This window comes from Somniosus microcephalus, chromosome 16, assembly GCF_052327205.1.
Source record: "Somniosus microcephalus isolate GS21.2 chromosome 16, FLI_Smic_1.0, whole genome shotgun sequence".
In the NCBI taxonomy this organism is placed as follows: Eukaryota; Metazoa; Chordata; class Chondrichthyes; order Squaliformes; family Somniosidae; genus Somniosus; species Somniosus microcephalus.
Genome location: NC_141002.1, coordinates 34,207,775 through 34,221,000, shown reverse-complemented (window position 1 = coordinate 34,221,000; position 13,226 = coordinate 34,207,775). Strand labels below are relative to the sequence as shown.

Genomic DNA, 13,226 nt, shown 5'->3' with positions numbered 1-13,226 from the left:
GATAAGGCGACCAAAACTGCACACAATACTCAAGGTGTGGTCTCACCAAGGCCCTGTACAACTGCAGCAAGACTTCCTTGTTCCTGTACTCGAACCCTCTAGCACGAAGGCCAACATACCACTTGCCGCCTTAACTGCCTGCTGCACCTGCGTGCTTACCTTCAGCGACTGGTGCACAAGGACACCCAGGTCTCGTTGCACGTCCCCTTTTCCCAATCTATTGCCATTCAGCTAATTATCTGTCTTCCTGTTTTTGCCACCGAAGTGGATAACCTCACATTTATCCACATTATACTGCATTTGCCATGCATCTGCCCAAACACCCAACCTGTCCAAATCGTACTGGAGTTTATCTGCATTCTCCTCACAGCACACGCCCACCCAGCTTTGTGTCATCTGCAAACTTGGAGATATTACATCTAGTTCCCTCGTCTAGATCATTTATATATATTGTGAATAGCTGGGGTCCTAGCACCGATCCCTGCGATACCCCACTAGTCACTGCCTGCCACTCGGAAAAAGACCCGTTTATTCCAACTCTTTGCTTCCTGTCTGCCAACCAGTTCTCTATCCAAGACAGTACCTTACCCCCAATCCCATGCACTTTAACCTTACACGCTAATGTCTTATGTGGGACCTTATTGAAAGCCTTCTCACATCCACTGGTTCTCCCTTATCTATTCTACCAGTTACATCCTCAAAATATTCCAGTAGATTAGTCAAGCATTTACCTTTTGTAAATCCATGTTGACTTTGTCCGATCCTGTCACTGTTTTCCAAGTGCGCTGCTATTACATCTTTTATAATGGACTCTAGCATTTTCCCCACTACCGATGTCAGGCTTACCGGTCTATAATTCCCTGTTTTCTCTCTACCACCCTTCTTAAATAGTGGGGTTACATTAGCTATCCTCCAATCCATGGGAACTGTTCCAGAGTCTATAGAATTTTGGAAGATGACCAGCAATGCATCTACTATTTCTAGGGCCACTTCCTTAACTACCCTAGGATGTAGATTATCAGGCCCTGGGGATTTATCGGCCTTCAATCCCATCAATTTCCCTAACACCATTTCCCTACAAATACTGATTTCATTCAATTCCTCCCTCTAATTAGACCCTATGTCCCCCGACATCTCTGGGAGGTTATTTGTGTCCTCCTTTGTGAAGACAGAACCAAAGTATGTATTTAATTGGTCTGCCATTTCTTTGTTCCCCATTATAAATTCCCCTGATTCTGACTGCAAGGGACCTACGCTTGACTTCACCAATCTTTTTCTCTTCACATATCTATAAAAGCTTTTACAGTCAGTTTTTATGTTCCCTGCAAGCTTACTCTCATGATCTATTTTCCCCCTCTTAATTAATCCTTTTGTCCTACTTTGCTGAATCCTAAACTGTTCCCAATCCTCAGGTTTGCTGCTTTTTCTGGCCAAATTATATGTCCTCTCCTTGGAACTTATGCTATCCCTAATTTCCCTTGTTAGCCACGGTTGAGTCACCTGTTTTTTATTTTTATGCCAAACAGGGTTGAACAAATTCTGTAGTTCATCCATGCGATCTTTAAATGTTTGCCATTGCCTATCCACCGTCAACCCTTTAAGTAACGTTCCCCAATCCATCCTAGCCAACTCATGCCTCATACCATCATAGTTTCCTTTATTTAAATTCAGGACCCTAGTCTCTGAGTCAACTACTTCACTCTCTATTTTAATGAAAAATTCTATCATATTATGATCACTCCTCCCCAAGGGGCCTCGCACAACAAGATTGCTAATTAATCCTTTCTCATTACATAATACCCAGTCTAAGATGGCCTGATCGCTAGTTAGTTCCTCGACATATTGGTCCAGGAAACCACAAGGATTTTCCACCTCTGCCGCTTCAGTGAATAACCACCGAAAAAACTCGTGACGCTTGCAATGGTCGTTCAGGCATAGATATTAGAGAGATCACAATTAAACTCTTCCATTTTTACCCTTTGCCGTAAAAATCTCCCCTCAGTGTCCTTACCCACCAAAGCAATATTCTCTTTTATGGACGGACTCACCAAAACAACCACCCCTCTACGGTTATTGTTTGCACAACTTGCAAACACCTCCCTTCCAAACCTTACAAACTCTTTCTAGGATATCCTCATCCCAAAAGGTTTCTTGCAGACACAACAAGTCAGTGTCTTTAAAACACTGCAACAACTACTGCAATTTCTTCTCGCCCCTCAGTCCGTTCACATTGCTCAAGACCAATATAATCATGGCTCTGAATAAGGGAAGTATGCCTGATAATCTCCCCATCATTTAATCTCTGGCTCTTCCCTCCTCTTATGCTGCTTCTCAACTTTTCAGGCAGTTGTTGCTTTTTCTTGCAACCGCCAGCTCTTTTTCACCTCCTGTTTGAAACTTCCCTGCTGTTCCAGCCTCTTCCTTGCATTAGGTTTGGGCCAAGGAGCTGCACCTTTTCCCTCCTTCTGCCCCTCACTAACTTTTCCCTTTGTACACAATGCCACCCCACCCCTCACTCCCACATCTCTGTCCCCCTCTCGAGCTCTTCTGTGACCTCCTGTTCCTGCTCCCCGTCCGATAAATAATCCTGCTCCGCATCAGATAAGTCATCTCCCATAGAGAGTCTTCCTGCTATCGCGGTTTCTCCAGCAGTGCTGCTCCCTTCAGCCTCATCATCCCTTGCTCCCTGATCCTTCTCTCACCAATATTGCTCCCTTCTGGCGTCTTTGTCTCGCCACTCCCATCCTGCTGCACCTTTAAAGCTCCTGCCTCTTGCACCCTCTCCTTGTCTTTCCCCCTCCTGCTCCCCGAGATGTCCGACTCCTCGTCTTTCTTTGGAGTAATTACATTTACCACGCTCCCACTTCCCCTCCCCCCGCAAACCCCAGATTATTTAGGGAGAGCTGAACCGTATTATGGCTCGACTCTGCCCTCGACCCGTGCTGCCCTCTGCCGTCTTTGTTCTTTTCCACTGTACTTGGTGTGTTTTCCACCATCTCCATCCTGTTCTCTGCTCTGCAATTTTCTGCCTCTTCCTGCGCTCTTTTCTCCTTCAATTTACCAGCTGTGTCCTCCGACTGCTCCGCTCCTCTGGCCATTCCATTCCACTCACACCTCCTGCTCCTTCTTCCATCTCCTCATCGCTCATAGAGCTTCCTTCTGCCTCACATTCACATCAGGTGGGACCTTTGTGACACGCCCCACAGCTCTCCGCCTTGCAGCTCCGAGTGATGTGTCCAGACTCGCCGCAATTATAACAGAACCAGTCCGGACAGTTTCTTACAAGATGGTCGTGTCCAAGGCAATAATAACAAACCTTCACTTGGTTATCATGCAGTACTTGGAAGTACCACACCTTTACGTAACGGGTTCCATCTGCTACCCGTGTTCCTGGATAGTGCCTCTTTATTGCCGAGCAAAATTTAATGTCCCACGACTCCAACTTTTTGATTAGCACATCGTCCTCAATATAAACCGGCAAGTTTAAGAATGAGACCACCACCTCTTCCGAATATAGCAGAGATACCTCCAAGAACTTATCACCAACCTTCAAACTGAATAAAAGTCTTTCCACCTCCTCTTGGCCACTGGCCGTCACCTCGAACCCAACATTCAGCTTTGGTTGGCAGGCAAAGCAGCTTCCCTTGCCACAGTCCTCATGTACCGCTTGGATAATATCCCAAGCTCGTATCTCCTTATCCTCGCACTGAACCACCACCGTGTTTTCTTTTCCAAACCTCCTGGGGTCCCGGCCCAAATCTTTGGGCCTTTTTCTCTCCCTTCCAACAACAGTTTCTCCCCTGATTAAATTCATCTTGGGAACACTGTCCTCTGAGGGGCCCAGCACTCCAGGCTCCTCAGCAGCCATCTGGCTGCTGTTTATGGGCCAAAAAGGCCCTAAAACCTGAAAAAAAAACACCACCAACTTTTTACAAGCTCACTCCAACTCCCTGCAGTAATCGGACAACCAGCAGCACCTGCTCACTCCTAGCCCCTCCCACCTAGAGAGTGCTACCCACTGAGCCATAGCTGACACTGATTTATGAGCTTAGTTGAATGTTATCACATAACAAGGATCTGGAGGACACTGGCAAAGGGAAAGCGAGACTTGGGGGTGTTACTGTCATCCCTGACATGGCATAGCAGCACAAACCTATTCACAGGAGACGGAACCTTTTATATGAAAATAAAAGCCACATGCAAATCACAGATTCTGCCACGAGTACATGGATGAAAGAACTTGCCATTCTTTATCAGAGGGTGTCCAGATCATAATCCTGTCCAATTACCTGCAAAAAGCAAAATCTTTCTGGCGCTTTAACCATACATGTCCCTTTAATGGTATTGGTGCCTTTAAGGCCCAGGAAGTGCTCAGTCATTGTTCTGTCTTCATAATTGCAGCCACTATTACACCCCCAAGTGCACACATGTGATGCCTCCTTAATTTTAATTAGGCCCGAGAACAGCTTTGGGCACTGAGTTCTGGGTGATGAGCACAATGGGGTGAACTCTGTGCTAACTGCTGCCAGGCAGTTGTGGGAGATGAAGATCAGCCCGTACATGTCCACATCATGAGCAGCACCAGGAGACATGAACTAATGCAGCAGAGAAGCATTAATAATCCACAGTTAAAATTTGTCAGTGATAAGCTGCCAATTATTTCTGAGAACTTGCAGTTATGGCTATACTGTTGTTCAACCTTATCTGTGAAATGTTAACCGCATGGATCAAATTATATTTGTATCTCAAAAGGATTGTGAGGTAGTTGTCTAATCTGAGGGTTCCACTGATTATAAGGCATTTTAATTTTATCTCGTAATTTTATAGCAATATCTGAACTCCTTAAATGGATTAATGTTTCATTCCCAGGTCTCTATAATTCTCTGTATTACCAACTTACCAATACCACTTTCATTGGTATTATAATAATATAAAAATTAACAACATTAACCTGGAAATTTCATCGCACAAATCCTTAATGGACTTGTTTCAAATTCCTCTCCTGGTACTTCAATGAGGCACTAACCCATTTATCCAAAATTAAACTACTAAAATAAGCTGCACTATCCTTTTAAAGACATTTTAACCTGGTGCCAGACAGACCAGAAGGCCCCATATTCAGTTCCCAGCCCCTCCTGAAGTTGGGCACTACAATTAACATAAGTGCCCCTAGGCTAGAGAGGGAAAAATAGTCAATATTCCTGATTTTGATCCCTGTCCAGTTAGCCTAGCTGAAAAGTGCAAGTGTGTAGATGTCAGGTGGGGATTGGTTGAGGTTTAACAATTTTCAAGTCATTTTGTTTGTTCACCTTGCTGTGAAGAAGCTGTCATTCTGTCAGCTCCGCCAGCAAATATGTCCATGCACTGAAAGAGTTTTTGAACCACTTGTCCCTTGCTCCAGCTGGAGGTGTTCTGTGAGGTGCTGACCATGCAACAGTCCGGCTACGCCATGTTGATAGATTATCTACAGAATAACTACAGGGAGCAGCCGCACCAATTTGTTGGGCAGGTCTTTTCCTCGTATACGGGCACAGAAGAAGTTCATGAGCCAGGTAGGTTCGAAACAGTTGGCTTTTTGGAACAATGTAGCAGTTGGGTTTACTGTGCTCATTCTAAATCTCTTAAGTGCTGCATTAAAAATACTGTGATGGTAAATGCCTTACATAAGGTAAAGAAAGAAAGACTTGCATTTATATAGCATCTTTCACGACCTCAGGACGTCCCAAAGCGCTTTACAGCCAATATAGTACTTTTGAAGTGTAGTCACTGTTGTCATGTAGGAATCAGCTATGAAACTGCAGCTTGTTTGAACCAACAGCATTAGTCACCAGGCATTAACTATAATCATAATTGCACTTGTAGGTTAGGCTAAGATAAAACTTACGCAGCAGTTAAGTTAACTGCTGTCACCTTTAATGAAAGAAAAGAAAGAACTTGCATTTATATAGCGCCTTTCACAACCTCATAACGTGCCAAAGTGCTTTGCAGCCAATGAAGTACTTTTGAAGTGTAGTCACTGTTGTAGGAAAGGCAATTTTGCGCACAAGCAGCAAAGTGATTATGGCAAGATAATCTGTTTTTGTGATGTTGGTTCAGGGATAAATATTGGTCAAGACACCGGGGAGAACTCCTCTGCTCCTCTTCTAAATGAAACCATGGAATCTTTTACGTCCACCTGAAAGGGCAGACGGGCCTCCGTTTAACATCTCATCCGAAAGATGACACCTCCAACAGTGCAGCACTCCCTCAATACTGCACTGGAGTGTCAGCATAGACCTTGTGCTCAAGTCCCTGGAGTGGGGCTTGAACCCACAACCTTCTGACTCAGAGGTGAGAGTGCTACCACCGAGCCACGGCTGACAACAGTTTTGCTCCATGCTTCGCAGGCACTAAAAAAGAGTGTGCAGTGCTTTGGAACACCAGCACACTGGGGCTGATGATAAGGTCTTATGCGCCCTGTGCAAGGACCACGGTCCCTGACGCACGGCCCGCACCTGCGTCTGAATGAGCTGGCCTTGCCCATATTGTGAGGTCAGCTCAGTTGCATAATTTGATGGTCATCGCGTCCTTCCCAGAATGCAGTGCATGCGGGAATGCCACATGGCTCTGGGGTTAGAACAACCAGGTTAACAGCACCATGGCTTGACCAAGGCTCATGTATACAGGAGAGTAAGATTGAGGCATAACATGGTGCTGTTAACCTGATTGAAACCTAATCAAGGATGGCAGAATGGGTCTCTAGCATTAGCTGATTTTGAAGATAATGGTTTCCTTCAACATGGAGTTTGTGTGCTAGTTGAACTTGGCCCTCTACAGTTTTTTTCCAGCTTGTTTCAATTTTTTTTATCTCTTCCTGTTACTCTATAATATATTTGGATTCTGTTCTAATCTATCTCAATTTGCTATTCTTTTCCTCTCAATCGCTGTAATCTATTTTGGCTTCATTCCAGTCCCAATCTGTCTTTTTGCTATATAAGAACATAAGAAATAGGAGCAGGAGTAGGTCACTCGGCCCCTTGTCGCCTGCTCCGCCATTCAGTAAGATCATGGCTGATCTTCTACCTCATCTCCACTTTCCCCCACTATCCCCATTATCCCTTGATTCCATTAGTATCCAAAAATCTATCGATCTCTGTCTTGAATATACTCAACAACTGAGCCTCCAAAGCCATCTGGGGTAGAGAATTCCAAAGATTCACCACCCTCTTGAGTGAAGAAATTTCTCATCTCAGTCCTAAATGGCCGACTTCTTATTCTGAGACTGTGAACCCTGGTTCTAGATTCCCCAGCCAGGGGAAACATCCTCTCTGCATCTACCCTGTCAAGCCCTGTAAGAATTTTGTATGTTTCAATAAGATCACCTCTCATTCATCTAAACGCCAGAGAATATAGGCCTAGTCTACTCAATCTCACCTCATAGGACAATCCCCCCATCCCAGGAATCAGTCTGGTGAACCTTCATTGCACTCCCTCTATGGCAGGTATATCCTTCCTTAGGTAAGGAGACCAAAACTGTACACAATTCTCCAGGTGTGGTCTCACCAGGGCGCTATATAATGGCAGTAAGACATCTTGGGGGAAAAATTCTGTTGGTTTTCACCTCCCGTTAGCACCTTAAAAGGTGCTAATGAGGCGCAAAGCAACTAGCGCCCGGGCGTGGTGATGTTTGCGCCGCTAACGAAATTAACTAGACATTTTGCGGCGGCGCTAAACACTACCGCCACGATCTCCTGCGCCAGCAGATCGCGATGTCAGTCGAGTGCGCAACGCCCCGGACCAGATATTGAGTGGCGCCCCCTGCCTTACCGCCTGCCCCTAGCAACGACAGGTTGAGGGGAGCGTTTTGCAGTCAGAAAGGGACTGGGGGAGCGCTATTTAAAGGCGACCGCTTCCTGCCTTTTTTTGTTGGTGACATTTTTGCACCACGCATTCTGAGAGAGAGAGAGAGACATCTGAAGAGATTCAACGCTGTGTGAAGGAGTTTTGGGTACTGAGCAGCACTTTGCAGGTTCATTTTGATTTGCCCTTCCTTGTATCGATTTAGAAGAGACTATGGGGGCTGCACTCTGAGCTCTTTCCTGGGTCTCTCCATTGTTCTTTCCAGCAGATTTGATGTACAGGTCTCTCCAGGCTGAGATTCAAGGCTACAATGAGCAGGATTCAAGGCTACAATGAGCAGGATGTGGATAGAGAGCAAAATCAACCCTCCCCTTTAAGATAAAAACAGAAAATGCTGGAGAAACTCAGTAGGTCAAGCAGCATCTGTGAAGAGAGAAACAGAGTTAACGTTTCAGGTCGATGACCTTTCGTCAGAACTCCCCTTTAACAACTGGCCGACGCCAGTGTGTCTGTGTTCCATTGCTGACTGACATCACATGAGCTTCACCAGCGCTCTGAGGTAGCGCCTCGTTCCTCAGTCTTTGCGCCTTAAGACAGGTGTAAAGCGCCTGATTTAGCACTCCAATAATCTCCAGGGGCGATAAAAGCCAAATTTGCCGTCGGAGGCGATAATTAGTGCCAGGCACTAAACTTTGCGCACAGCCGATAATGGCACCCCAAACGGGGCGATATTGATTTTTTTCCCCCTATACTCTTATACTCAAATCCTCTTGTAATAAAGGCCAACATACCAATTGCTTGCTGTACCTGCATGTTAACTTTCAGTAATACGTGTACAAGGGCACGCAGGTCCCTCTGAACACCAACATTTCCCAATTTCTCACCATGTAAAAAATACTCTGCTTTTCTATTTTTCCTACCAAAGAGGCTAAGTTCACATTTCTCCACATCATATTCCATTTGCCATGTTCTTGCCCACTCACTTAGCCTGTCTATATCCCCTTGAAGCCTCTTTGCATCCTCCTCACAACTTACATTCCCACCCAGCTTTGTATCATCAGCAAACTTGGATATATTGCATTTGGTCCCCTCATCCAATCATTGATGTAGATTGTGAATAGCTGAGGCCTAAGCACTGATCCCTTGTGGTACCCCACTAGTTACAGCCTGCCGACCTGAAAATGATCAGTTTACTCCTACTCTCTGTTTTCTGTCCGTTAACCAATCCTCAATCCATGCTAGTATATTACCCCCAATCCCATGAGCCCTAATTTTGTTTAATATCTGAATACACTGTCCCGGTTCTGTCCTAGTCTGTTCCATTCTGTCTGAATTTTTCTGCCTATCTCTCTATAATTCACCTTAGCCCTGATATAGCCTGAATTCATGAATAACCTTTTAAAAAATGTTTTTAACATAATTTAAAAGCACTCTCAAAGGCACTGGGCACTATTTCTAGCCTGTAAGCGCCCTCTTGTGTTGAGAAATAAAATTAATGTCAGAAAATAGGCACATGAAATATTGCTCAAATATTACTGTGAGCTGTTGGTAATTTTTAATTGTAGTGAATCGAGCATTCTGAAGCATGTTCGATTTTAATCTCACCTGCTTCAGAAAATTGTCAGACTTGGCTCAATGGGAGCACTCTTGCCTCGTTCTGAGTCATAAGGTTATGGGTTCAAGTCGTACTCCAGAAACTTGAGTATATAATGCAGGCTGACACTTCAGTGCAGTACTGAGGGAGTGCTGCACTGTCGGAGGTGCCATCTTTCGAATCAGACATTAAATCGAGACACTGCCTGTCCTCTCGGATGGATGTAAAAGGTCCCACAGTACTATTTCGAAGAAGTGCAGGGGATTTCCCAACAGTGTCCTGGCCAATGTTTATCCCCCAGCCAATATCACCACAACAGATTATCTGGTCAATTATCTCATTACTGGTTGTGGGGGCTTGCTGTGTGCAAATTGGCTGCAGCCTTTCCTACATTACAAGTGATTACACTCCAAAAAGCACTTAATTGGCTGTAAAGCAATTTAGAAGCCCTGAGGTTGTGAGGGCCAAGGTAGATCCTTGGCCCCCAGAGGTAACGGTGCAGGAGTGGGAAGAGAAACCATTGCAGGAGATTCTCTGGCTACAACTGGATAGATAGGAATAGAAGCAGGCGAGGGCAGTCCCACCCAGCTGCCTGGATGCTAAGCATTGCCTGGGTGGAGCGGAGATCAGAATATCTGGCGGGGAGGATCACACGCTTGTAACAGAGCCTCCCTGCTTTTCCTTCCATTTAAATGAATGAAGCGTAAATGTGTCCACTTTGTAAGTGGCCCATGGTCCTCTCTGCCCAGATTTTCCCCTCTGCGCTCCATCCATGTGATGCTTAATACCCAGTTGGTAATGATGAAAATTGATCCCATGATGATTCAGTCCGGGTAGCACGGTGGCATAGTGGTTAGCACTGTTGCCTCACAGCGCCAGGGACCCGGGTTCGAATCCGGCCTCGGGTGACTGTCTGTGTGGAGTTTGCACATTCTCCCCGTGTTTGCGTGGGTTTCCTCCGGGTGCTCCGGTTTCCTCCCACAGTCCAAAGATGTGCGGGTTAGGTTGATTGGCTATGATAAATTGACCCTTAGTGTTAGGGGGATTAAATACGTGGGGTTACGGGGATCGGGTGGAATATGTGTCGGTGCAGGCTCGATGGGCCGAAATGGCCTCGATCTGCACTGTGGGGTTTCTGTGATTCTGTGAAGTTGCTTTTCTGAGACGAGGGAGTGGATGGCATTGAGGCATATGATTGGGCAGAGTGAAGGGAGCTTTACTCTGCTCTTGTCAATACTATATCTGGCTTGCTGCTGGCACTTACCTTGCTCACCTTGATGACCACACACCAACTCTTTGGTTGAGCTACAATTAGTTCAATGTACTTGATGTAACTCTGTACCATACCTTCTAAGTTTGCAGTTCAGAACCTGAAAATCTCCAAGCCGATCCAAAAAATGACACCTCTTTGCTTGTTCTCTGGGAAAGACCAAGAGTGGTTTATAGTGCTCTCCTCGAGAGATATGCAGTGTTCCATCAGCAGTTGGATGGAGAAGACCAGACCAGACACCAGTTCCTGACGGATGGGGATCAGGACATGGTAACGTATAGCTCAAAATGTTAGCCGTCACCATAAAATACGTTTATGGTCTCAGACCAATGGCCAATAAAAAGAGCGACTTCTTATGAAATTGCGCTGTAATATAATCCTTGAGCTCTCTCATTCTAACCCGATGTTTGCCTCTCTTGTTTTAGGGAGCCATTCTCAGCAATTTACTGCCAAACACCAGTTACGTTGTCCAAGTGGTTGCTGTATGCTCAGATGGTCTGTATGGGAAGTACAGTGACCAACTGATCGTGGACATGCCTATGGAATTTGAAGACCCAGGTAAACATGAATCCTAGTCTTAAGTGTGGTCTCTCACACCATTGCTTGGGTTTTCTGTGGTGTTATGCTCTGTAGAAATAGACTTAAAATGAGGCTCTGAAATCAGTGCAATCCTAATTAAGGAGAGTTGATCTTCTGTCTTTCAGAATTCTGAATTCAATGTTAATTTTCATTTTCTTTCTGCAATTTAAACGATTGGGTTGATACTACAGGTAATGCACAGATAAGCCAGTCTCTGGATTGTGCTGAGTTCCACAAAGAACTTTATAATTGAAATGTTAGTTGAATGTTGTATTTTACAAATGGTGGTGGGATTCCCTTGCTCGTTGTAGCTGGTGTGACTGTACTTATGGCATTTTTCTTTTGAAAGCTATGAATGAGCTAGCCGATGTCTGCTAATTGCACGCATGCTCTCTCAATCTGATATAGTAGAATGCGGGTTATCCTTTGGAAAAAACTGCTCAATCTCCTTTTGCTTTCTGTTGGTTGCCTGTCTGGGATTTAAAGAAAAGTCAATGCTTTCTCCACAAATTCTTTCAGAAGATCCTGGTTTCCCTGGCAACCAAAATGGTTGCAGCAAATGCATTTGTGAATATGATGCTTTCAAAAGGTTTATTACTCAATGTGAGGCGGTCATTCTCTGTTTGTAGTAGAGCACATGCTGAGGAGGCTGTGATCAGGTGTTTTAGTTGTAAATGTAATCAGATCATTCTAAGATTTGCGAATGTTAAGAGGGAATGAGGAGAACCAAGCCCAGACAGTAATTACAGCAGCCAGAAGGAATCCGATTTCCCTTCTCCTCTGCTTCGTTGTGAGTTTGATGCCCTTGCCTCAGCTCATCCGCCCCTGCCTCAGCTAATCTGCTGCTGAAACCCTCATCCATGCCTTTGTTACCTCTAGACTTGACTATTCCAACGCACTCCTGGCTGGCCTCCTACATTCCACCCTACGTAAACTTGTGGTCATCCAAAACTCAGCTGCCCGTGTCCTAACTCGCACCAAGTCCCATTCACCCAGCACCCCAATGCTCGCTGACCTACATTGGCTCCCCGTTAAGCAACGCCTCGATTTCAAAATTCTCATCCTTGTTTTCAAAACTCTCCATGGTCTCGCCCCTTCCTATCTCTGTAATCTCCTTCAGCCCGACAACCCCCCGAGATATCTGCGCTCCTCTAATTCTGCCCTCTTGAGCAACCCTGATTATAATCGCTCAACCATTGGTGGCCGTGCCTTCTGTTGCCTAGGCCCTAAGCTCTGGAATTCCCTGCCTTAACCTGTCTGCCTCGTTACCTCTCTTTCCTCCTTTAAGACACTCCTTAAAACTCACCTCTTTGACCAAGCTTTTGGTCACCTATCCTAATTTCTCCTTATGTGGTTCGGTATCATTTTTTTTATCTTATAATAGCCTGTGAAGCACTTTGGGATGTTTTATTATGTTAAAGGCACCATATAAATACAAGTTGTTTTTGTTATACTTACCTGTAGGAGTGAGTGAAACAGTAACATTGCCTCACTCCCACTGGCCAGTTGTACTGACACTGGGCACTATCTAATTGTCAAATCTAGAGCACCACTCAGCACATGCAGCCACATCAGTGCTATGCCATATAGGTTGCAATAAATACAGCAATCTTCCTTGTATCCTATCTCTGCAGTGTTGCAAATCAGAACTGTTAATCCGACTTATTTATACAGATAGAAGTGAACAGCACTTTTTCTTCTTCAGTCTTAACCTGAATCACAGCAACTAATATTTATAGATTAACTGAGGAGAATTATGTTTTTCCTCTTCTCAAATGTCGCAGAGTCCACCCACCTGCATTTGAGACAGGGACACAACCTGCTTTGCAGACAGGGTTTTTTGTTCACTCACTAATTGAAATTTTACAACTCAAACCTGTGGAATCAAGATAAGAGCACAATGGATGACCCTGAGCTGGCCCCAAAGCCATAAAATTGTAGGGC

The 13,226-nt window shown here is 45.0% G+C and overlaps 1 protein-coding gene across 2 annotated transcripts in view; it reads left to right on the top strand.

Annotated features, from left to right (window-relative positions):
- ptprz1a (protein tyrosine phosphatase receptor type Z1a) overlaps nt 1-13,226 on the top strand; it is a 346,830-nt gene that overhangs the window by 219,730 nt on the left and 113,874 nt on the right. For both annotated transcript variants that reach the window (XM_086008797.1, XM_086008795.1), the window contains exons 8-10: nt 5,402-5,552; nt 10,789-10,973; nt 11,129-11,261. In XM_086008797.1, coding sequence (XP_085864923.1) covers nt 5,402-5,552; nt 10,789-10,973; nt 11,129-11,261 — 469 coding nt within the window. The remainder of the gene's footprint in view (nt 1-5,401; nt 5,553-10,788; nt 10,974-11,128; nt 11,262-13,226) is intronic.